The sequence below is a fragment of the Dufourea novaeangliae genome, unplaced genomic scaffold (assembly GCF_001272555.1).
Source record: "Dufourea novaeangliae isolate 0120121106 unplaced genomic scaffold, ASM127255v1 scaffold379, whole genome shotgun sequence".
NCBI classification, from domain to species: Eukaryota; Metazoa; Arthropoda; class Insecta; order Hymenoptera; family Halictidae; genus Dufourea; species Dufourea novaeangliae.
Window position 1 is genome coordinate 375,985 of NW_015374290.1, and position 20,943 is coordinate 396,927.

Sequence of the window (20,943 nt, forward strand, 5' to 3'; positions counted from 1 at the left end):
ATAATTTGTTCCCATTCAAAGGTGGCCGTTTAACCGGTAACATTCAATTGCCGGGGATTTTTTCCCATGCATGCCGACGGATACCGACGATAACACCGAGGGGCGGGCGTAATTTATCGAATCGGCAAACTTTGTCTTTATTAGCGGCTTCGAGAAGTCACGCGAACTCAGCGAATTCGCGGGCAGCCGATAAGCACCGGCGGGTCCCCGATAATGGGCTTCGCGCGTACGTACGTACGTACGTGTACGTAATAACCTTTAACGAGCGTGGAATAATAATCGAATCCTGGTAGCGCGTAAGATCAACGGGGTTATTTACGATTTAACCGAGTCGACTTGCCCGACTCGGGCCGTACTGTCGTGCGATTAAACGAGGTCGACTATTTTCATTTACGGCAGCACGAATCGCCTCTCCGGAGATGCCAGATAATATTCTTCGAACTGCTGCTCATTGAAAATCATTGTTTCTGTCACGGCAATGTTGCGCCTTAGCCTCCTCCTCCTTCTTCTCGGCCTCCACCTCCGCCCCCGCCTCCGTCTCGGCCTCGGCGAAGCCGTCTGCGGACGAAAGCAAAAGGATCGCGATCCACGAATCCGCGATCGAGGTCTCGCCGCGGTATTATCGGGACCGAATCGTCCTCGACACGAAACTTCGTTATCGACTCGATCTCGTGAGATCTGGTCTCGTTTCGAGGCACGGATCGGGCTGTATCTTCCGGGTGGTCCTGGGAACGGACAACGGAGAACATTGGTACACCCTGCCGGCGGTGGAGAGCCCGGCAAACGGCGTCGACACGCGCAGCTAACAGCAATAGCAACAATAATGGCAACAACGCGACACGGGTGTACGCTCGATGGCTACCAGTGCGGAGGTACGACGAGAGAACGCGAAAAGAAAGAGAGAAGAACGAGGAGGAAGAGACGACACGGTGAGAGAAAGGGACGGAGAAATGACGCGAAGAGAGATCGCGAAGAAGTGGCCCGACCGGGATCTGGTTTTGCATATCAGGCTTTTTGCCGGCTGAAATAACGCATTGAAATGCCACATGGTGTCCCGCTGAAATGACACACGGCTGTCGCGCGGCAAAAGTACGCCCCTGCGTGCCTCCTCGCGGCTACCGACACCCTTCGCCTTCGCCCCCCCCCCGCCCCATAGATCTTCCTATTCTGCGACTCCATTCTGTCGTTTACCGCTCCTTTTTTCGCCCCGTTTCTTTTTCTTCCCTTCCCTACCGACTTTTCTACAGTCGGTTGCGTCTTTATCGAAAATAAAACCAGAACGGACAATGTTACATAGCTATTTGTTTTGTCCAACGGAATCGACAAAGGCCACGCGGGTTCGGATGTCTTTGTTGAAAATTTCGTCGAATCCTAAAAGGAATCCTAATGTTATCCTAAAGCGATTCTGATCGATGTTGTACTTGGCGGGTGTCATATGTGAAGTTTTGTCACCAATTGACGTTTAACGACGCCTCGCGATACACAGTTATTGCGCGTGTAATCGTGACAATCATAGCAAAGAGGGACGAGGAACGATAATTTTATGACGTTTCTAGAGCTACTGCCTTCTTCCACTTCCCTCACCGTCTAGTCGAAACTATTGCTTCTTTCTCTACGTACCGCCCGCTCGCACCTACCAACAGTACCAACTACGTACTTCTTGTTTTATGACGTTGGAGTGGCGGTGTAATATCCCACGCGATAATTAATGTCAGAATGTTATCAGTTTGTCGGTGTTGTTACCGCGAAGAAAAGAACATTACGGTAGAAGGGATTTGCCAAATAGAGGTGTTGCACGATCGTGGTGAGAAGATCGCGTAAACACGTTGTGTAGATGGGAAAAATGCTCGACGCTTTGATAGTAAAGAACAGAAGTTACAATTACTCACCCAGCCGTTGTGATCACGCCAGTTAGGTTGTCAACCCTGAACAACCAGCTTGTCTCCTCTGCGATGGAGTACGTGATCTTCCCGTTTACTCCTTGATCGGGATCGGTCGCTCTTACCGACATCACGCTGGAATCGGGCGCCACATCCTCGGATATCGTCGCCGCGTATTTAGCAGGATGATAGTTTGTAGGGTAATTCGACGACGCGTATGGAAAGCCGCTAGGCAATCCGAAGCTGGGATATTCGACGTTCTGAAGCGATCCTCGTGGTCGCGACTCGGTGTATTGATTCTGGGCGAACGCCGGAGCGTTGTCGTTAACGTCTAAAACGATCACGGTCAGGTTGCATCGAGCCTCCAAGCTAGGTCGGCCTCTATCCTTCGCCGAAATCGTCAACGCGTATTTGGAGACAGTCTCACGGTCCAGATGCGACATCGAAAGCATACCGGTTACAGGATCCAAGATGAATTTTGCGCCGATATTGCCACCTGGATTCAACGCGATCGATCAGTTGGACAATTGCAAGGAAAATTATTTATTAGGTACATACATGCATAGGTACCTGATAAATACTGGTTGGAACGACGGGAATACTCACCCACGATACTGTAATAGATCTCGCCGTTCTTTCCTTCGTCAAGATCGGTCGCCGCGATCGTGTGAATCACAGCAGTCTCTTGGTTCTCCGGGACGGCCAGCGTGTAACACGAACCCGCCCGGAATTCGGGACTGTTGTCGTTTTCATCCATGACTAAAACTTGGAGCGTGCTGATATCCAACAGCTTGCTGGACCTTGCCAGAATTGGGACCGAGTAGAGGGAGGTCTCTTCACGGTTCAGGGGGCCGCGGAGAGTCACCAGACCGTTTGGGGAAACGGCGAACTTGTCCGAGGCCACGTTGCTCGGAATGCTGAAGCTGATGTTACCTGCGCATAATCGTAGTATGGATTTTCCTCAACATCTTTGCGTTTTTATCGACAGAATAGATTCTAACAAAACACACATGTACAGGTACGTAAACATACATCGATATATCGGTCAAGATTCAGTTCTGTAGATGGTTCGGACGCGTTGGTATAGATTTTCAAATTCCAGAAGACGGTACTTACGTTCGGTCACCGGTCGTAGATTATGTTTCAACGGGCTTATTGTTGGAACAAAGCAACGCGATCTTTGCGAATGTTCACCCCTCCCCCTCGGCCTAGCGAAGAAAGTATACTCGCGTGTATTTCGTGCTCGTAGACGAAGCAGCAAAACGGTAGTTACGGTGGCGACACGCACACGCTCGTGCCGCACGTACGCGAATGCCTATGCGTACCGCGGCAAGCTGGCGGCACGATGATATACGCGGCCATTGTTTCGCCTCTCTCCTCCTTCTCCGCGTCTCTTCCCTTCCCCACATTCCCGTTCTCCCTTTTCCCTGCGATGGCACGGACGCGGTTCCGGAGCCCTACCAGGACGGGTCGTCCTTCGGGGTATTGCATAGGGACGCGCGGGTCCCTTTGCCGGTTGGTTCCGCGGGGCGCGCTAATGCGCTCGTCTGATACACGGGCGCCGCCGCCCGGTCTAGATAAGCGCAAAACGAGCGATATATGTACCCTGTTGTCGGCCATACAGAACGCTTTGCTACGAGACCGGGAACATCGGACTTTCCGAGCGCATGCTTTTAGTAATAATCGTGTGATTGGGCTTGTTCCGCGTTGCTCCTCGTCGTTCAGCTCGGGGACGTTGGAGGGCCAAGAATCGAACAGGGCGACGTTGTAAAACCGATCCGAAAGATCGTGCACGATGATCGCCCTCGGATCAGTCGATAGACGAGCCACGTTGGTTTCTAGTTTTAAACTAAACCGTACGCGATTAAACGAGGAAGCAGGACGTGCAATGTCGAGAGCGGGGACGATTATCGTTATCGGATGTACGCTGAAAGTAGAACCCGAGCATCTGTACCATGCGGCGGCGGCGGCGGCGGCGACGACGAACGTATCCACGAGGATGGAATTTTCTCGTCGCTGGAATCCTTCGGCGAGCTTTTAGAGCGGCGACGAGGAACACCGTTGGTTAGTCGGTGGGAGGACTAAAAGGAAGGGGAGACGAGACTCGGCCGCAGCAGGGTATACCGCAAACGTTACACACGGATGGAACGCGTTCTCGACCCCGAGGGAGCCGGACCGCGAGTCATTTCGTTGAATTTACTATAATGCCCCGTACCGACCGGATTCAAGGCAATTATTCGAGGTATTTTCATAGCAGCAGGGCTTTCCTATTAGCCGGGCTGGGTATCCGCAGCAGCCCGACGCCGATTATATTCCCTTCTCGCAGCGGTACGGCGTAGGTGGCGCGCACCTTGCCGTTACCGTGCGGTGCCCATCCGCGCGGATGCCGCCACAGAATATGTATGTATATACCGAAGCAGCAGCAGCAGCAGGTAAAGTCGAAAATTCAAGAGGGAGAACGAGGGAGAACGGATACGGCGAGGAGAGAAGGAAAGGAGGCATAGCGATGGTGGTGGTGGTGGCGGCGGCGGCGGCGACGACAGGGACAAGATAGGAGACTGTAATTTCAACTTCTCGTCCTATACAGCGCTAAATTGACAGCCCCTCCTGTTCCGTGGCACTTTATGCACCGACGCACCACCGAAACAATAACGACGCGAACGAAACACCTAAAAGGGTAGCCGCGAGAGACCCATTTTTGGTCCTCTCCTATGTCCTTGTCGTCGCTTTCGCCGGCGTGTGCGCGCGTGTACGTGTGTGGGGGAGATCGATAAGTTCCGAGCGTGCCGAGTTCGGCTTTGTCCCTTTGCATTATCCTTGCAAGCGTTAAACGACTACACGCGGTTTCTATCTGATCATCTTTCGCGAGCAGTGATATACGAGCATCGGCGGATATTTATCAATAAACTGACCGGTTGTAAATCCAACGGTTTTATCCCTGCGTATAGGGAATAGGTATAATGGAATCGGGAATCAGGAATCGGCGATCTTGATCGATCCGCGGCAAGATCGTTAAGCCGATCCGATAACACTTTCGGAGAGATCTGCGGTGAACGTGCTTACCCTGATCAACGATGATAGAACCGGCGACGTTTAGAATCGGCGCTCCAACCTGGAGGTCCTCTGAAACTCTAGCTACTGGGTTGGCGAGCAGTAGCCGAGGAGGCCCGTTGGTCTGTCCAGAAGCCAGCAGCGTCAGAGTCAACCTAAGAGTCGACTTTCGCGGCGGGGAACCGTGATCGTTCGCCGTAATCTCGAGTTCCGTGGACCTCGCCATCGGCCTCTCCAAGCTCACTATACCAGACTCGTAACCCACCGAGAATCTCGCCTCCTCGTTCGCCGATGTAATCACGTACGATACACGGCCATTGTCACCTGCGTCTTTATCCACGGCGACCACTCTCACGAGCGTAGCTCCTGCAACGATGCCAATTTACGATATGCCTATTATCATACATATATAATTGAATCGCCCGTCTGTCTCCACCTTAATACATTCATTCGATATTAACATCGAACCATCCTTGCCGTTGTATAATACAACACAATAAAAACTATGTATTTTTATAGGTGTATGTATTGCGAAGCCACTTACCTGGTAAGAGATCAGGCGTCACCGGGACTTTCGTTGATTCCGGAGCGACGAAAACCGGATCGTTGTCGTTCTGATCGAGAACGATGATCCTCGCGGTCACGGTGGATGCTAATCGTTCGCCTGGTGAAGCGCGATCGGACGCCCTCAGGATCAACGTATACTCCGCCCGTTCCTCCCTGTCCAACGGTTTCGTCAAAGTCAGAGCACCGGTCAGGGAATCGACGGCGAAGCTGCCTTTCGACGGAATTTCGGCTACCAGCCCGTATCGTAGTTCCCCGTTCAAGCCGCTGTCCAAATCCGTGGCGGTCAGATTGTACACGGTCGAGCCAATCACAGCCTTTTCGGAGACGCGAACGGGAATCGGATCCTGGGGCCACCGCGGTGGATTGTCGTTCGCGTCTTCGATGACGATCTTAACCGAGACGGCGATGCTTTGAGGATTCCCGATAGAAGTGGTGTCCAGCGCTCGGATCTCCAGGTGGTATTCGCTGACGTTCTCGCGATCGAGGGAATGAGCGACCACCAGCTGGCCGGAGCTACGATCCACGTCGAACGCTGGAAACTCGCTGATCGGTGTCAACGAGTCCAGGGTGAAGGCCACACGACCCGCGGGACCTGCCCCCGACACCGAACCCACCGCATGTCCGATGCTCGCATCCTCGCGCACCTGAATCGCGCGTTAATATTATACATATACATATTATATATATTATTACAAGTAGATATACCTATACGTATGTGTGTATAATTCAACCCATTTCTCGTAATTAACTTTTCGCCATCGTGATCTCGCGATGACTCGACTGTCGGAGTTCCCGGCACGGCGTTTTCATTATCGCTCGTCACGGTCGTAAATTCCGAGAAAAATCGGGATCGAACAGAAGCTAAAGGGTGGTGACTTTGGTCGATACTCACGTTAAAGGTAAGACTGCTGCTGGTGAAGGTCGGCCGGTTGTCCGCGAGTGCTAAAACCTCGACTCTTAGAGCTCGCACGCTGTGCCGTGGTGGTCGTCCGGCGTCGGTCGCTTTCACAGACACCCGGTATACGTTCCGCTCTTCGTGATCGAGAACCGCCTTCGTTCTGATCATACCGGTGATCGGGTCGATGGTGAAAACGTTGTAACCGTCCGAGTCTCGGTCTGAGAATCAAGGTTATTCGTGAACGTGAAGTAATCGAAGCAGCAGTAAAAAGTCGCGAGACGGAGGGCGGAAGAAGTCGGGAACGAATATCGTTGAGACGCTATTAAGGAAATGGCAATATTACGGGGGCTCAGCGTCGATTTAAGCATGTATCCGACGATGCCTGGGGATGCCGAAACAGTCGCGGCGTTCGTGAACGTGCTCGAGAAAATCAGTTGCCGATCGTAACGAGAAGATATAATCGTGCAACGTGTTCACCGTGGGCCCCGCCGATGCTCCATAAAATTCAACAAAGCCGCTCCAGTCCATTTTTAAGACCGTGCATAATTGTTTCGGTAACTGGCTAATTAATTTCTCGTAACGTTTTATTTCTTTTTCGAATTCTCGCGGATCGACGTAAAAGGCGGAACAGGTTCGATCTTTTACGGTGCCCCCACGTATCGCCCGTTCGTAGGGGTGTCCGTTGTTGGCCGATCGATCGCACGATGCATGATCAAAGTCACCTTTCAAGATGCTGTAAGTCACCGTGGCATTCTCGCCAAGGTCCGTGTCCAACGCCCTGACTCTCGCGACTTCTGTTCCCGGCGGTTGTTCCTCCCGGACGCTGACCACGTCCCCTTGAGGATCCACGATTTCGGGCGAATTGTCGTTCACGTCCAGAACCGTCACTTTCAGGGGCACCCTGACAGCCCTCGACGGCGTTCCTTGATCCCGAGCCTCGAGCACCAATTCGTGCACACTCTTCGTCTCTCTATCCAGTGGTTCCCTGGTGCTGATCTCGCCTAGAAGTCACGAACGAAGGAAAATTAGACGATTCGTTACGATCGCAGACAGTACTCGCGCGCATCCCATACGTGGAACCGTTCTTTTAACGAGTTATTCACAAGTTCCCGTCGCTCCATTTAGCAGCTGACGTTCGTAAGTAGAGGTCGAAAAACGTTTATGACTCGCATTCGTTTCAGCTTCGCGAGCTGATTACTAAAACCGTTTCTACGAGGAAAATTTACATCCTGATCGGTCTCGAAGAAAACGCCTGAAATCGATCCAGATGGACCATGCACAAGGAACTGAATTATCATAAATATCCCCGTATAAAACTCGATACGCACGGCCGACAAACGTACAGCCGACACCGCGCGGATAGACCGACCTTATCAATTTCCCCGGACGGGAACGGTTAATTGGATAATCGCCGTTCGTGCGCTCTAAGAAACGCCATTTGAACGCTCGAATTCCACGGTCGCGCCTCGACTCCGGCTATCGTATTTCGTTTCCGTCCTCTTCTCGCATATTATAATCGTACCACGGCCGCGTGTAGAGGTCCCGCGTGTAACGAGCCTCGCTGTAATTACGTACTCTCGCAAAGTAGATGCTGTTGCAGAAGTCGCGAACTGCGCGAGGGTTGTAGAAAGAGCTGGAGATCGAGCAGAACGAGTAGGAGGCAACGAAGAACATGGAGAAGGAGAAGGAAAGAGGAGAGCTGAGAAGACGAGGTAGAAAAAGAAGATGAGAAAAGGGGAGAAAAGGCAGGTCGAAGCTGTCTTGCCGACCGGTCGGTGCATTAATGGGTAATTAAGCAAGCGCCTAGCCGACCTAGCAGAACTATTCCAAGATCTGGAAAAGGAACGGGATAATAATTCGTACGCAAGGTCCACCGGCGTCGGTGTTCGTTCGGTGGGACACACAGGGCACCCGCGTTCCTCCACGAATTCTCGACGTACCTAGTCCAGCAGGACGCGTTCTCCTCGTCCGGCAGCACCGGCACAGAGAACAGAACCCCGTCGACGTGGCCGAGCCGTGCTCGTCGTCGAGAAGACAAACGATCGACGAGGGACATGCAAACGCGCCGGCATCGAGGGATACCATCGCGGAACAATAAGAAGTATATCGTAGGACGCGTGCTAATGCGTTTCTCGTGTTAACCGTGGGACCGTGCGACGACGGGTTTCTCCGTTCCCTCCGCCAGACCCGACTCTCTTTCCGCTTTACCCGCGTGTCTCTTCCAATATTTGGAAATCCATGCTCGTCCGAGCGTGAGTTAGAAAAGCCCGTTTCGCGTTGCAGCGTTGCACCGCGATCCAAAGGAGATTTCTCGGAAACGATCGGTCCTCTGCCCTGGCAAAACTGTCCAACTGCCGCCTATCCGCCTATCGCGAAACGGTGGATCGCAATGTACGACGGCGGTTCTTCGCGATTTATTCTGAAATTTCCGACTCTTCCGACGAGTACCTACATAACAGGCTATAGGTCTTCTTCCTTGACTTTTCGGAGCGGCGCGGCACGGCGGCCGAACAATGTGAAATCTCCCCCGACAAAAGATTAATACATATAGAAGCGCCGGGTACGACGGGGCAGCTGATACTTCCGGCAGAGGGGGCCTTCGTTTTTATTTTTCTGTGCCGAAGGTTCGCGCCGAGACGACCGAACAAGTCCCACCACCTCTCTGCAAACAGGCAACCCGGCGAGAGCTCTCGGTGGGTACGCGAGGAAGACCGGCCTGGTCTCGAACCAGCATGTACACAAATACTCTCGTGTCGCATGCCAATCAAACCACGTATGCGCGTAGCATACGGGAAGGAAGATGGAGAGAGAGGCAGCGTGCGTGCTCGTTTAGCGGTGCACGCTGAACCCGGACCCCTTTCTGGTGATTTGTTACACGCCGGCCAAGGTGAAAGCACCACTCTTACGGGATTATACTTTGATATCCACGAAGCAGGGGAGACGCTACAAAAACGAAATAATCGCGCCACCGTCCGCATCTCTGATATTGCGGCGTTCTACGGTCCTCCAATTAAAGGCATTCGTATCAAAAATAAATTTACCCTTTTCCCCTTCACCCTCCAACCCCCGATCTTTTTTCTCCTCACCGTTCCGGCCGCTATAAATCTTGAACTCGCGCCTCCGCCGAGACGCGAGCTTCTACAACATGGACGAAAGCAAGCGAACGGTAGAGCTTTGTGCGCCCGATTCATTAGGCATTTCGAGGACTTACGAAACGCCCGCGGAGATCTATCGAGGTTTCGAACGCTTCCAACTGGGTTGCCCAATCGCACGGAATCGAAATGTTCAACAATGGGGTACGCAACTCCGGTCGATGAACGTAGCTCGGCTTGACGCAACAGCTACGCGTGTAAATTAACAGCGTCGACGGGTGAGGGCTATTTAGGAAATTAATCGCCTGTTTCTCTCGTTTCCTCTCGCCTCGCTCAGCGGCCGCCGTTCGAATTCAATTCGAATAGATCATTTTTTCCGTTGGTTCTCGCGGCCACGTCGAGTGAATTCCTTCTTCGGATTACTACAAAGGAATCCCAAGCTGTAAATCTCCTCTGGCCGAGCGTTCTTCAATGCCGTTCGGTTCTGTTCATTTCGTCGGGAATCGACCGGCAAAGTGGATTCGCTAATATTTTTCCCGCGACTCGAATATCGCGTGGGATATACACTTCGCTCCGGTTGACTCCTCGACTTCGGTATACTTACCAGAGACACCGTTCGTAAACACTCGAACGTCGAGTCGCGTCGTTTCGTTTCGTTTCGTCGAGATGGTCGCGTACATTAACCGCTAAAAAGAAAATACGCGGCAAAGAAAAAGGGAGAAAGAACGTAGTCTTCTTACCTGTGTCGGGATCCACCGCGAAGCTGCTGTTGGGCTGAACCACCGCGTATCTGAGCAACGCGTTCTTCCCCAGATCGGAATCGGAGGCGCTCACGGATCCGACCAGCGTACCCGAGGGCAGATTCTCCAGCAATTCGAACCCGTAGAAATCCCTTTCGAACCGCGGATCGTTGTCGTTGTCGTCCAACACCGTCACCAGGACGGATGCGCTCGCGGTCGCAGCGGGTGAACCGTTGTCAGTCGCGAGTACCGTCAACGCATGACGATCCAGGGTCTCGCGATCGAGAGTCTGCGCCAGATAGATCCAGCCGGTGTTGGGGCTGATCCGGAACGCCGAGGATCCTTGGAGACGGTAACTCAACCTCGCGTTATTGCCCGTATCAAGGTCTACCGCGGTCACTTGGAGAATCTGTCGGACAAGAACAAGCTGTTTTAGCGTGTTTCCCAGACACGACGACGCGAAAAACAGAGAAACAAGTAAAACGAGTATCGCGTATTATACTTCGTTATTTTATTCATTATTCGATAGTTGTATCAATAGTTTGTTTTGTTATTTGTTATCACTAAATCCATATATACTGTTTTCATTTTCACGTTAATTCGTATTAGGATAACGCCGAACTTCGGTGACGACATCTATCGTGTCGGAGATTTAAGACCTTCGTTGACTATCACAGTCTCATCGTGAGTTCGCGCGTAAACAGATTGTTACGGGTACCTCTATGGAATCTGAATATCTGCGAGGCAAACGTTTGTCGCGGAGACGAAAGAAGAAAAGTAAAAAAGAAACGGGTTAGGGCGTTCGTAGAAGAAGAGGGCGGCGACGAGGAGACAGATAGAGAGAGAGAGAGAGAGAGACAAAGAGATAGAAGCGGCTAGGAGACAAGACCAGTCGATCCGGTTGTTTCGTATTAATTAAACGCACCCAAAGACCGCGAACCCTAAACGCGTTCGAACCGGCCGATATTTTCCGGCGCGGGAGGATCGTGAATTACGAAGGTTGAAGGAGAAGAACAGAAAGAAAAAGGAGAAGATGAAGAAGAAGAAGCGTAAGATTGAGGGTATACATATAACTTTGTATCCCGTGCACGAAGCTGGCGCGCGGGCAATGATGGATGGCGAACGAAGGGAGAGGAGGCGAGCAGATTGAAGGTAGGAAAAAGGATGAGGATGGAAAGCATCGTTCGTCGTTGTTCAGGGGGAAAGGAGAAGGGCGTAAAGGTGGGGAGATCATCGAGCACCATTAGAAGGAGAACCTGACGTGGGAGCAGGCTGTAATGTGTCTAACTGTACGTTATTAGTTCGCTGTGGGTGAAGGGTTACGCTCACTGTAGCCAGGTTACTCTTGCTGGCTGCCACATCCCTCCCCGCTCGACCTCTTCCCTTCTCTCTCGTTCCACCGCGGCTCAGATATAGTCCGGATACCACCGACAGCTCACAGATCTGTTTCGCCGATAGATACCACCGATATATACGTGTATACCGGGAGAAAGATGGAACGAAAGATCGAGTGGCGAAGGAAGAAAGAAAGAAAGAGGTAACGGCGAGGAACGTGCGCGGTTCGCGTCGTCGTTCTCGCTCTATCGTACCCTCGTGTATCCGTTGTATTAAAAATGTGACGTCATTTAACGATCCTATCTCGCGGCAACGATCTCGCGACCATTCGTCATCGGTATCCTCGTATTCGGGATTACGTCTACCGGTGGCTACCACCGCGAGGAATCGTTGTTCGTCGCTCGTTCCACGGCGGTTAGATAGCGCTGCCTCAGTGACGAACGTGTTCTCGGCCGTCTAATGACTCTTTCTCGACTCCCCTTTCCTGTTCGGTTCCCGCGCGTTTTCTCTTTCGAATCCACGTTCTTTGAGAAGGGCACGTACAGTAGTCTCCGGCGGTTTCGACACCGACCGCACGATCTCGTAGTTGACTCTGCTCGAGATAAATAATCATTTCCGCGGGCTGTACTCGGACAGCGTAACAGACTGACAAAAGGTTTCGCGAGACCGCGTGAAGATTCGTTCCGCGTCCGACCGTAATGGTGTTTAACCACGATAAATAACCTCTCGAGCGGAATAACCAGCAAAGCCTGTTCATAAAACGAGCAGCTACGCGCCGCGTTTCTGTTAAACCTATCAACGATTACCTATCAATCCCGGCGCATCCCGGCTCCATCGTGGCCAGCAATATACGCGTACATATCGCGTTACAACGCGCCGCGTTCCTATATCAAACTATCAGTTATACTCTATCAATCCTTGCACCGAACTGGTCTGTCCGGTAACCCCGCAATCCGCATCAACTAATCTCTCGCGCATTGCATCCTTCGACTAATTCGTATCTGTTCTATGCTGACAGGGTGAACTCGATGGGTCAACGTCTTCTTCTTCTCCTTCTTCATCTTCTTCCACCCGGTTCGGCGCTTCTAATCGAAGGTGAACGAAAACAGTGGAAGGCGAAGAGCGGATGGTATGGTAGCCGCCGCCGCGTACGTTCGATCCGAGTGGGAGCAAAGGTTTAACGGGAACAGTCTTCCTGGTTGTCCCGCCGGATGAAATTACGCATGACAAAGACGACTTTGAGAAACAAAAAGGATGGAACACGAGGGAAAACGGCAGGAACACAAGAGGAAGGCTGTTAATTCCTGTTCCCCACCTCCCCCTACCGATCCAGAATTTTGCTTCTCCTCTTTCGCCGACTACCCCCCATTCCCCTCTCGCTGACTCTTTCTCTATCTATCCCGATTCGTTCCATTATTTTTCGCGTGCATTTCCATGTACGCTCACGCACTCCCCCGCTCCCTTGATTCCCTTCCGCGAAAGGGAATCCTACCGCACGTCTCCTCGACAAACAAATGCCCGCGTGACGGGCGTGTAATGAAGATTTTTCTCACTTGAGAATCGAGCTTGGCGCCTTCGGGAACCTCCACGTGATACTCGTTCCTCTCGAACACTGGGGGGTTGTCATTCACGTCCTGCACCTCGACGCTCAGGCTTAAGTTCGCGGAGAGTCCGGCACCGTCCAGAGCCCTTATCAGGAGTCCGTGACGTTGCTGGGTCTCGTAATCCAATCTCCTCGCTAAATAGAGCTCCCCGGAACGAGCGTCTATCCCGAACAGGTCGTTGCTGTTCTGACCAAGGACGTAGCGTATCGGGAGTGTCGGGGTCGTGTCCGGATCGGTTGCGTGCGCCACGTACAGTGTAGTGTGTAGGGGATGAGATTCCGGTACGGAGATGCGAACGGTGCTCGTCAGGAAGATCGGTGGGTTGTCGTTCGCATCCTCCACGTTCAGTTCGATCTGAAACGAAAAACGACGATGGACAATAAGAATTCGTCGCCGTCGTGAAAGTTATCGTTGCGTTTCGTTTTGCTTTACTAATCCCGACGATGCCTACCTGACAATAACCAGCAGACACTCCATTACGCGCCTCGACGCTCAGAATGTACTTGTCTCGGGTTTCTCGATCCAACGGAAGGCGTATCCGAAGCATTCCTGTGTTGGGGTCCATCGTTAGATCCGGTTCTTCCTTCGCCAAATAAAATCTCGTTGGCCGTTCACCTGTGAACACAGTTATTATCGTTATTAAATGGCTACAAAGTGGCTTTTTCTTATACTTTTCTTTTAAATAATGATCGTTTTAAGAACGGTCGTCGGAAGCTGGATTCTTTGATGGAGGAGATAGGGGTCCGCGATGGGCGATGCGCATACCCTCGTATTAATTTTTTTCCTCGACCTTACCGAACGAAGAGTTCATTCGTTTCTTAAACGGAACGCGAGAAAAAAGAGCGGAAACGAAGGGAGAGAAGGCTGAAAGCGCAAAAATGACGAAAAAGTCGACGGATACTATATAAGCAGACTGCTCGTTAATTATAACCTGGGCTTGTTCTCACGTCTACATTTTGCTCCTTTCCTTCCCTCGGCGTGCAAATTGCACGAAAATTTTCGTAATGGGCAACGGGCGCGTGATTCGCCGCTGCCACGAATGGCATGATCGATTGATTGAATCGAATGCGCGCGATCTCGCTAAGCACCGTTCCGCACCGCGCCGCGCCGCGCCACGCCACGCCGCGTCCCAGACATACGCGCGCGGGTAGAATGCATCATTCTTTAACGATCCTCCCAATTACCAAGTACCTGTACGCCTTCGAGAATCGAGACGAACGTCCTCTTTTAACTAATTTCCGCGAGAGTAGCGTCGGACAGATAGACGTAGGAAATGACTGATGACCGACGACCGGTGGTTAAACGAAAACGAATCTCTCGTCGGCGCTGACCTCGGCCGATTTCATCGTGCGAGTTACGGCCCGACCAGGGCTTGGCTATGTCTACTGCTTGAAATCAATTAATAGGCAAATCGAGCGGTCATTACCGCTGGCAGACGCAATTGCATGATGGACGATTCGACGGCGAAGCAGGGCATGTTCCGTGCATAACGAGTGCCGTTCCCCGTCCGCCCACGTTCGACGCGCCAAGAATCGTAGGGATGTTCAGTTGCCGCCGCAATCGCCGCAACCGCCACTGCGAAACCACGCGGAATCCCACGTGGTATTGTTCTTGCGTCAGACTTGTAGATCGTCTCTCCGCTTTTGTACACGCTATTCAACGTTCTCGAGAACCGTTACCGCTTTGTCTCGCGGTCACTCCGTGGAATAACTTCGTGACGTTTTCTCGAGCCCGATTGATCGATCCTTTGTTGCTTCGGGATAGTTAGTAGCAGCCGAATTTTTCACCGTTTATATTACAGGCTAGCCGTGTGGTTGTAAAAACGTAAGGGTCTGCGCGCGCCATATCGCGGGAAGCCTGTCGATAATTGACTCCGATGGATCGATCGATCGCGTTCTGATCCAAAACGGGAGAGATCGCGCGTGTACCTCTGTGAATCGGTTACATGTTACATGTTACGTACATCGTTCGTGGATTCGTTTCGACAAAAGCCTCGGATCTACCGCGTCGCGATCGTCTCTCCCATGAAACCGATCGAGTTTTTCCTCGGACATCCCAGGAAAAACCTGGTAGACAGGAATGCGGAGTAGGCACCGCCTCCGTGGGTTTACGCGCAACGTAGCCGTGGTCGCTACCATTTCCACGATATCCGGTGACGTTGCACGCGTCGTCTTCGTCGTCGGATCGAGGAGGTGGGACTGGTCGCTCGGCTTGTCGTTGACAACAAGCAACAACGATCGCTCGGATTGTAACCATTTTAAAAGTGGTAGCTCGCAAACACGAATCACACGATTTAGGATCTCTATACGTGCGTAGGTTGCACGTTTATCGTTTATACGTCGACTCCACGCGTGGCACTTGTAAGGGCGCGAGTATTCGCCTTCTGTACGACGAGTTTGCGGCTACCACCTACCGATATCAATCTGGAGAATACATCGGAGTACGCGTACGCACACAAATGGAAGCGCGCGTTTGCGTTACACCCGATCGAAACTTATGCTTACCAGCTCTCGATCGCCGTGTTATTAAAATCGTTGTAAACTCGTCCACGCGCATGTAAATGTAGTCCGCCGTACGTGCATGGTCGGATCGGGGAACACCGACGCGGACTCGAGCGCGTAAATGTAAGCAGGTTCGTACGAAATTGTGTATCGTAAAGTGTAATTGTAAAATAGCGTACGGACAAGAACGGGAGCGTGATGGAAACACACGGTGGTGGACCTCGCGTGGATTCCATAGCTAGTGGTAGTAGCTCGGCAGAAAAGAGAGAGAGAGAGTCGACGTACGTATATACGTAGCCTCGCATCGACACGCTGCGCTGTATGTACACCCATCGGCATTCGGTGCCCGTGTTATTAAACGTCCGCGTGATCTTTTTCCAACGACTCGCCGCGAGAGGAGGGTCCACCGATCCTGTACTACTCTCCGTATATAATTACGATTTACTTCGCTTCCCGATACGGCAAAATCGTCCGCGTGTCCGAGGGGATACGAAGCTGGACGCGTTCTCGAACTGGCAACGAGATTGCCGAGACCACTCGGATAATCGTCGCCGCATTTTAAACCGTAATATAAACAAACCGCGATCGATTCGCGGCCATCTATTTATCGATAATCGTTAAATTATAATAGTCGGGCCAACTCTCGTATCCGACAACGACGGGAATTCTGGTTCGCGAATAAACCGACGAACAAGCTTGTATCGCGATTATACGCGTTTCAGAAGTTACGGCTGTCGTGGTCGTACCTACGTCGAACCAGGTCATCCCTATCTATTGTCCTGTGTATCGAGAGTCTAAATTGCGATTCGTGCGCGAGCTCAGTGGCGACAGTCACAGTCGGTGAACGGGTTTTTTACCCGCGGTGCCACCGACTCGAGAGGGCTTCGTCACCCCGGTTACACAGGCGTGCCTCCAGGGTGCCCACGTGGGTGTAACGAAGACAAATCGCTCGCGTATTTGATTAATTCGCAGAGATCGCCGGTCCAACCCGGTCCCTCGGAGCCCTCGTGGCCCACGTCTGGCCATCTTCCCTCCAACCCACCCCTCCTTCTTCACCTCCGCCTCATCCTCCTCCTTTTCCCGTTTTCCTTTGCCTCTGATGTTACGTCCTCCTTCCGATCCTTCTCGCGCGTTCGTCTCCAAGCTTCGTGAATCGAATCAAGAGCGAGTTTTTGTTCGAGAGCCCGAGTCAACCGAGGAACCAGTAACCTACTCATTATTGATTCTCGCCCCTTCGTGTCCTCCTGGTCCCCCGACCATCCCCATCTGGAACTCGCGACGGGCCCTAGCATCGTTGCCAGACTCGTAAAATACGTTCCGTGAAAATGCTCAATGATGATCTTAATAGAAAGCTCTAACAGGGAGTCGTATTGCTTGGCTTGATCGCGCTGCATTCGTTCCACAAAACAGGACCCACCTAACAAGACAGAGGCTATCGTATCAAAGATGCGTAGGTATCTCCAATCGGTTCTCGTAATTTTTAATCAACGTAGCACGGACTTCGGTCATTACATCGCTTCTAATCTCTCAATCTGCGGAGTCATAAAGCTCCATTAGCATTGCAAATTTAATCGTCGCCTGAATCGCAGTGGCCGAACGACCAATTTACCATCTACTCGATGGGATACCGAAGATCCGTGCTCGTATCGCAGTGGGTTCTGCTTATTTAAGAATGGTTGCTGACAAAGCAAAATTTCCCGCGTTCGCGATTACGATTTACCTGTCTCGTTTTTAAATCAAGCGCTACGCTACGGTATAGCCGTCCAGTCAATGGTTCACCGATCGGTACGTTCCCGATCCTGGTGTGCGTGTGCGTACGCGTGCGTACACGTGCGCAGTACGTTCAGGATGTACCGATCCCCGGCTAACAGCTCGTACCCGTGCAACACCTCGTACCACAACGTGGCCCCTAGCGTACCCGACAATACGAGCCGGTAGAAACTCGTCGAGAGCTCCCCGATTCAGAACAATCCCGCGTTCACCTCGTATTTACAGTCTGCCCGTGTCCTCAGTCCTCGCCACGAGTTCCGTTTATCTCCTATCCCTTTCCCTATTCGCATCTCTTTCCGTCCTACCCACGCTCCAATGCCGTGTATCTTTACCTCTTCACTTTGGTTCACCACGAGGCAAGGTAACCCCCTCGGATGCCGTGTTCCTTGCGACCGACGTCGTGCCAGCCCTTTTTATCCTATCCTCTCCTCTCCTTCTCCCTGTCTCCTTGTCTCCCTCCGTTTCACCGTTCCCGACTCGCACCCTCTCAATCGCACAAATGGAATTCATTTCTAGTTCCTTGACTCCCGTTCCCGTGCTCCTTTTCTTGTCTCCGTCGATCTCTGTCTGCCGTTCCCGCCCGACGATAATCTGTCTCGCTTCCGCTCGGCTCGTTCTCACGTGCAAGACGAGCCGGGTCGAGCCGTTCTCCGCCCCGCTCCGCCCCAATTCGCTCGGGAGCGCGACGAGGAGAAAAGTTTCAGTCGATCGGACGGACGGTCGCGTAGCCATCGCGCGACCATTTATGTATTTTTCTTCGATAGATCTTTTCTCCGCGGGCGTCGCGATCTCGCCACCCTCGTTTAAACGAGCCGACGATATAAACTCGCGTGGTATTCGCCGCAAAAAAACTTCCCACAATTGATTATCGAACGTACGCGATCGAATCGAGTCCGTGTACACAACACACGGTTGCATTCCCATCCGGAAAAGAACCCATCGGGCAGACGTTAAGCCGCGTTAATAAACGACGACGTCACGGCATACGACCGAGACTGCATCCACTCGTTCCACTCGTTCCGTACGCTCCCGACCGATCGCGTGCGGAATAGTACTTGGGCAAAGTTAGAGAAGCCGTTCTGCGTGGCCTCTAGTAGTTAGCTCGGGTCCTCCCTATACGCTCGCTTTCTTGCCGACTAATTTTCTCGTGGCCGTTACGCGAACATTCGCGTGCAACGAAACGCCCGGCTGCGGGATTTTTATTTAATACCGAATAGTTTTATTGAATATCGATCGGCGGGAATGCCTTTAAGAATACTCTCCGGGCTGTTCACGTGCAAGTATCGCGCGACTCTCGGTACACGGCAAAAACTGGGAGAGCACGGAGCAAAACGCGAGGCAAGAAGCTCTCGTTTAGTTAATTAGAAGCAACAATTATCAGAGGAATGCGATTGCCTTGGTTGGCCGTTTAGAATCCGATCGAAGACAATTATAGATTACAGGTATGCTATCGTTTGGTACGGTATGGTATCGTTTTCGACGAGGCCCGTTAAAAGATGACGAGTCCAACCGCGGACGATATTCGTCTCTAAGCACAGCGTTTAATTGCTCTCTCGTCGGATGAAGAAGAAGGAAACGAAGAAATCCAGGAGGCAGAAAAAAAAACCGGTGTACCGAGTTTCACAAGGAGAAACATTCCGGGTTAAGAAAACTCGCGATAAATTACAGACTGACGATTCGATCATGCCGTATAAGGACGCACGAGGAGTTCTGTTGCCTACGCTGCTGCTACCACGCTGTATACCTCACAGAGAGTTTCTCTTATTTTGCTAATTAGCTCGTAACGGGCCATCCCACTCGAGGTCGATCGATGGCTGTGATTGTAGCTGAGACTGTGGCTGTGGCTGTGGCTGGTTATATGTATAGGAGACGTTGGTCGTCTTCAGGGGCGGCATCGTGGCCACGGTAGCCCTGGACCGTGTAAACGCCGCGTTTACGAGCGCCAAGGAAAGCTCGTAACCGCCTTCGGTGAATACTTTGTCACCTCGTCCCTTCTTTCCACGGACGCCGAAACTGTTCGCCGGCCGGGCTATTCACCACCGAATTACGAGCTATTTCGCTCTAAATAGGACGCGGTTCCCCCTCTGGCCGAATCGTCGGATCTCATCGTACGGCATTCGCGGTTTCCAACATGATAGGTATCCACCGCGATCGATTTCAGAATGCTTCGAGTCTGGTCGGCAGCCAATAAAAGTCGGACCGTTTGCATAAATTCGCGGATTTTTAATTGGACAGGGCAGGCAGTCCCGTCGGTTATAGCGACCAAGCGAGATAGCCGCGATCGGTGTTGACGGCGAACAAGGGGAATCGAATTCGCTGGCTGTTCGTTAATTAGGGAATGATGCGCGATCAAATTTGAGAAATACAGTTTAGATAATTGCCGATTCGAACGAAATAGAGGGAAGGCGTTCGGTCAGCCACGATTTTAATCGGGTTCCATTCACACTGGACGAGTGTTCGGCTCCGTCGATGTCGCCGCCACCGCAACGATTCGTCCGCGTTGCAACGTCATCGGTCGTCCAACGACGATTCCAGCGCTGGGTCCATAAAATCGAGTCCTCGCCCCCGTCCCTGTGACGCGGATACGTGTCTCGAATTCCAGGGACGCAGCGTGGGGAATGACCCCTAAACCAGATTTACGAAAATCGTCGAGGGAACGACGCCTACCAGATGATCAGGACGTGCCTCCGCGAACCAGCGACACTCTTCTCCGCGTAGCGAAAAACGACCTCGTAATTAAATAATGATGATTAGCCCACGGGTCGTGGTAGCGTCGAGCGACGCGGCGAATGCGATGAAGAAGCGATATCGCGGCGAAGGTATGCTGTCGTTGACGGGGGTCTCGCTCGTCCCTCTTCCCTCTTCGGCCATCTTTCGTTCGTTCCGTCTCCCTTCGCCTCGAGCTTCTCCACGGTTCTCTTTAACGCGTCAACGCCGTCCCTGCCACCTCCTTTCCGTTCACCTTCCATTCTTACAGCTATATCGACGTGCACCGGCACGTAGGCTTACTTACATATATACATATGTGCAGTTACCTACATGTATAATGTACACACGGAACGTTTCACGGATATCCAAGCAAGCATCGTCGCACGGAATCCCCGCGGATATTTGTTCCAATTGCGGCTCGGCTATTGCCAGGTCTTCGAATTTCAAGTTCTCACCGCGACCACGGAACGGCTATCGGCGGGACGCGACGCGGCGAGGTACAACGAGCGTGTAGCAGGCGCACAATAGCGCAAGAAATGCAAAATGCATCGAGACCGGTAAACAAACGAATAGAACTTCGTACATGCGTAAAACGTCCCGCTGCAGGGATGCGGCTAAATGGTCTGGTATATACGGCCGACGATTGTGCAGAAGGAGGAGGAGAGGAAGAAGAAGAAGAAGAAGAAGGTTTAGAAGCGGAGGATGGAAAGAAGGACAAGACAATGGACGACGACAATAAGGTTGCGCGCAGCTTGCAAGCGAACGAAAATAAAACGATACTCGACATTAGCTAGCG

The 20,943-nt window shown here is 52.1% G+C and overlaps 1 protein-coding gene across 1 annotated transcript in view; it reads right to left on the reverse strand.

Moving 5' to 3' along the window:
* The window catches only part of LOC107192775 (protein dachsous), a 101,991-nt gene that overhangs the window by 11,013 nt on the left and 70,035 nt on the right, over nt 1-20,943 (reverse strand). Inside the window, exons 5-13 of the mRNA XM_015582112.1 lie at nt 13,619-13,782; nt 13,117-13,521; nt 10,229-10,637; nt 7,119-7,397; nt 6,391-6,614; nt 5,476-6,142; nt 4,944-5,297; nt 2,487-2,813; nt 1,890-2,376 (exon numbers count right to left, since the gene is read on the reverse strand). Of these exons, the coding sequence (XP_015437598.1) occupies nt 1,890-2,376; nt 2,487-2,813; nt 4,944-5,297; nt 5,476-6,142; nt 6,391-6,614; nt 7,119-7,397; nt 10,229-10,637; nt 13,117-13,521; nt 13,619-13,782 (3,316 nt within the window). The remainder of the gene's footprint in view (nt 1-1,889; nt 2,377-2,486; nt 2,814-4,943; nt 5,298-5,475; nt 6,143-6,390; nt 6,615-7,118; nt 7,398-10,228; nt 10,638-13,116; nt 13,522-13,618; nt 13,783-20,943) is intronic.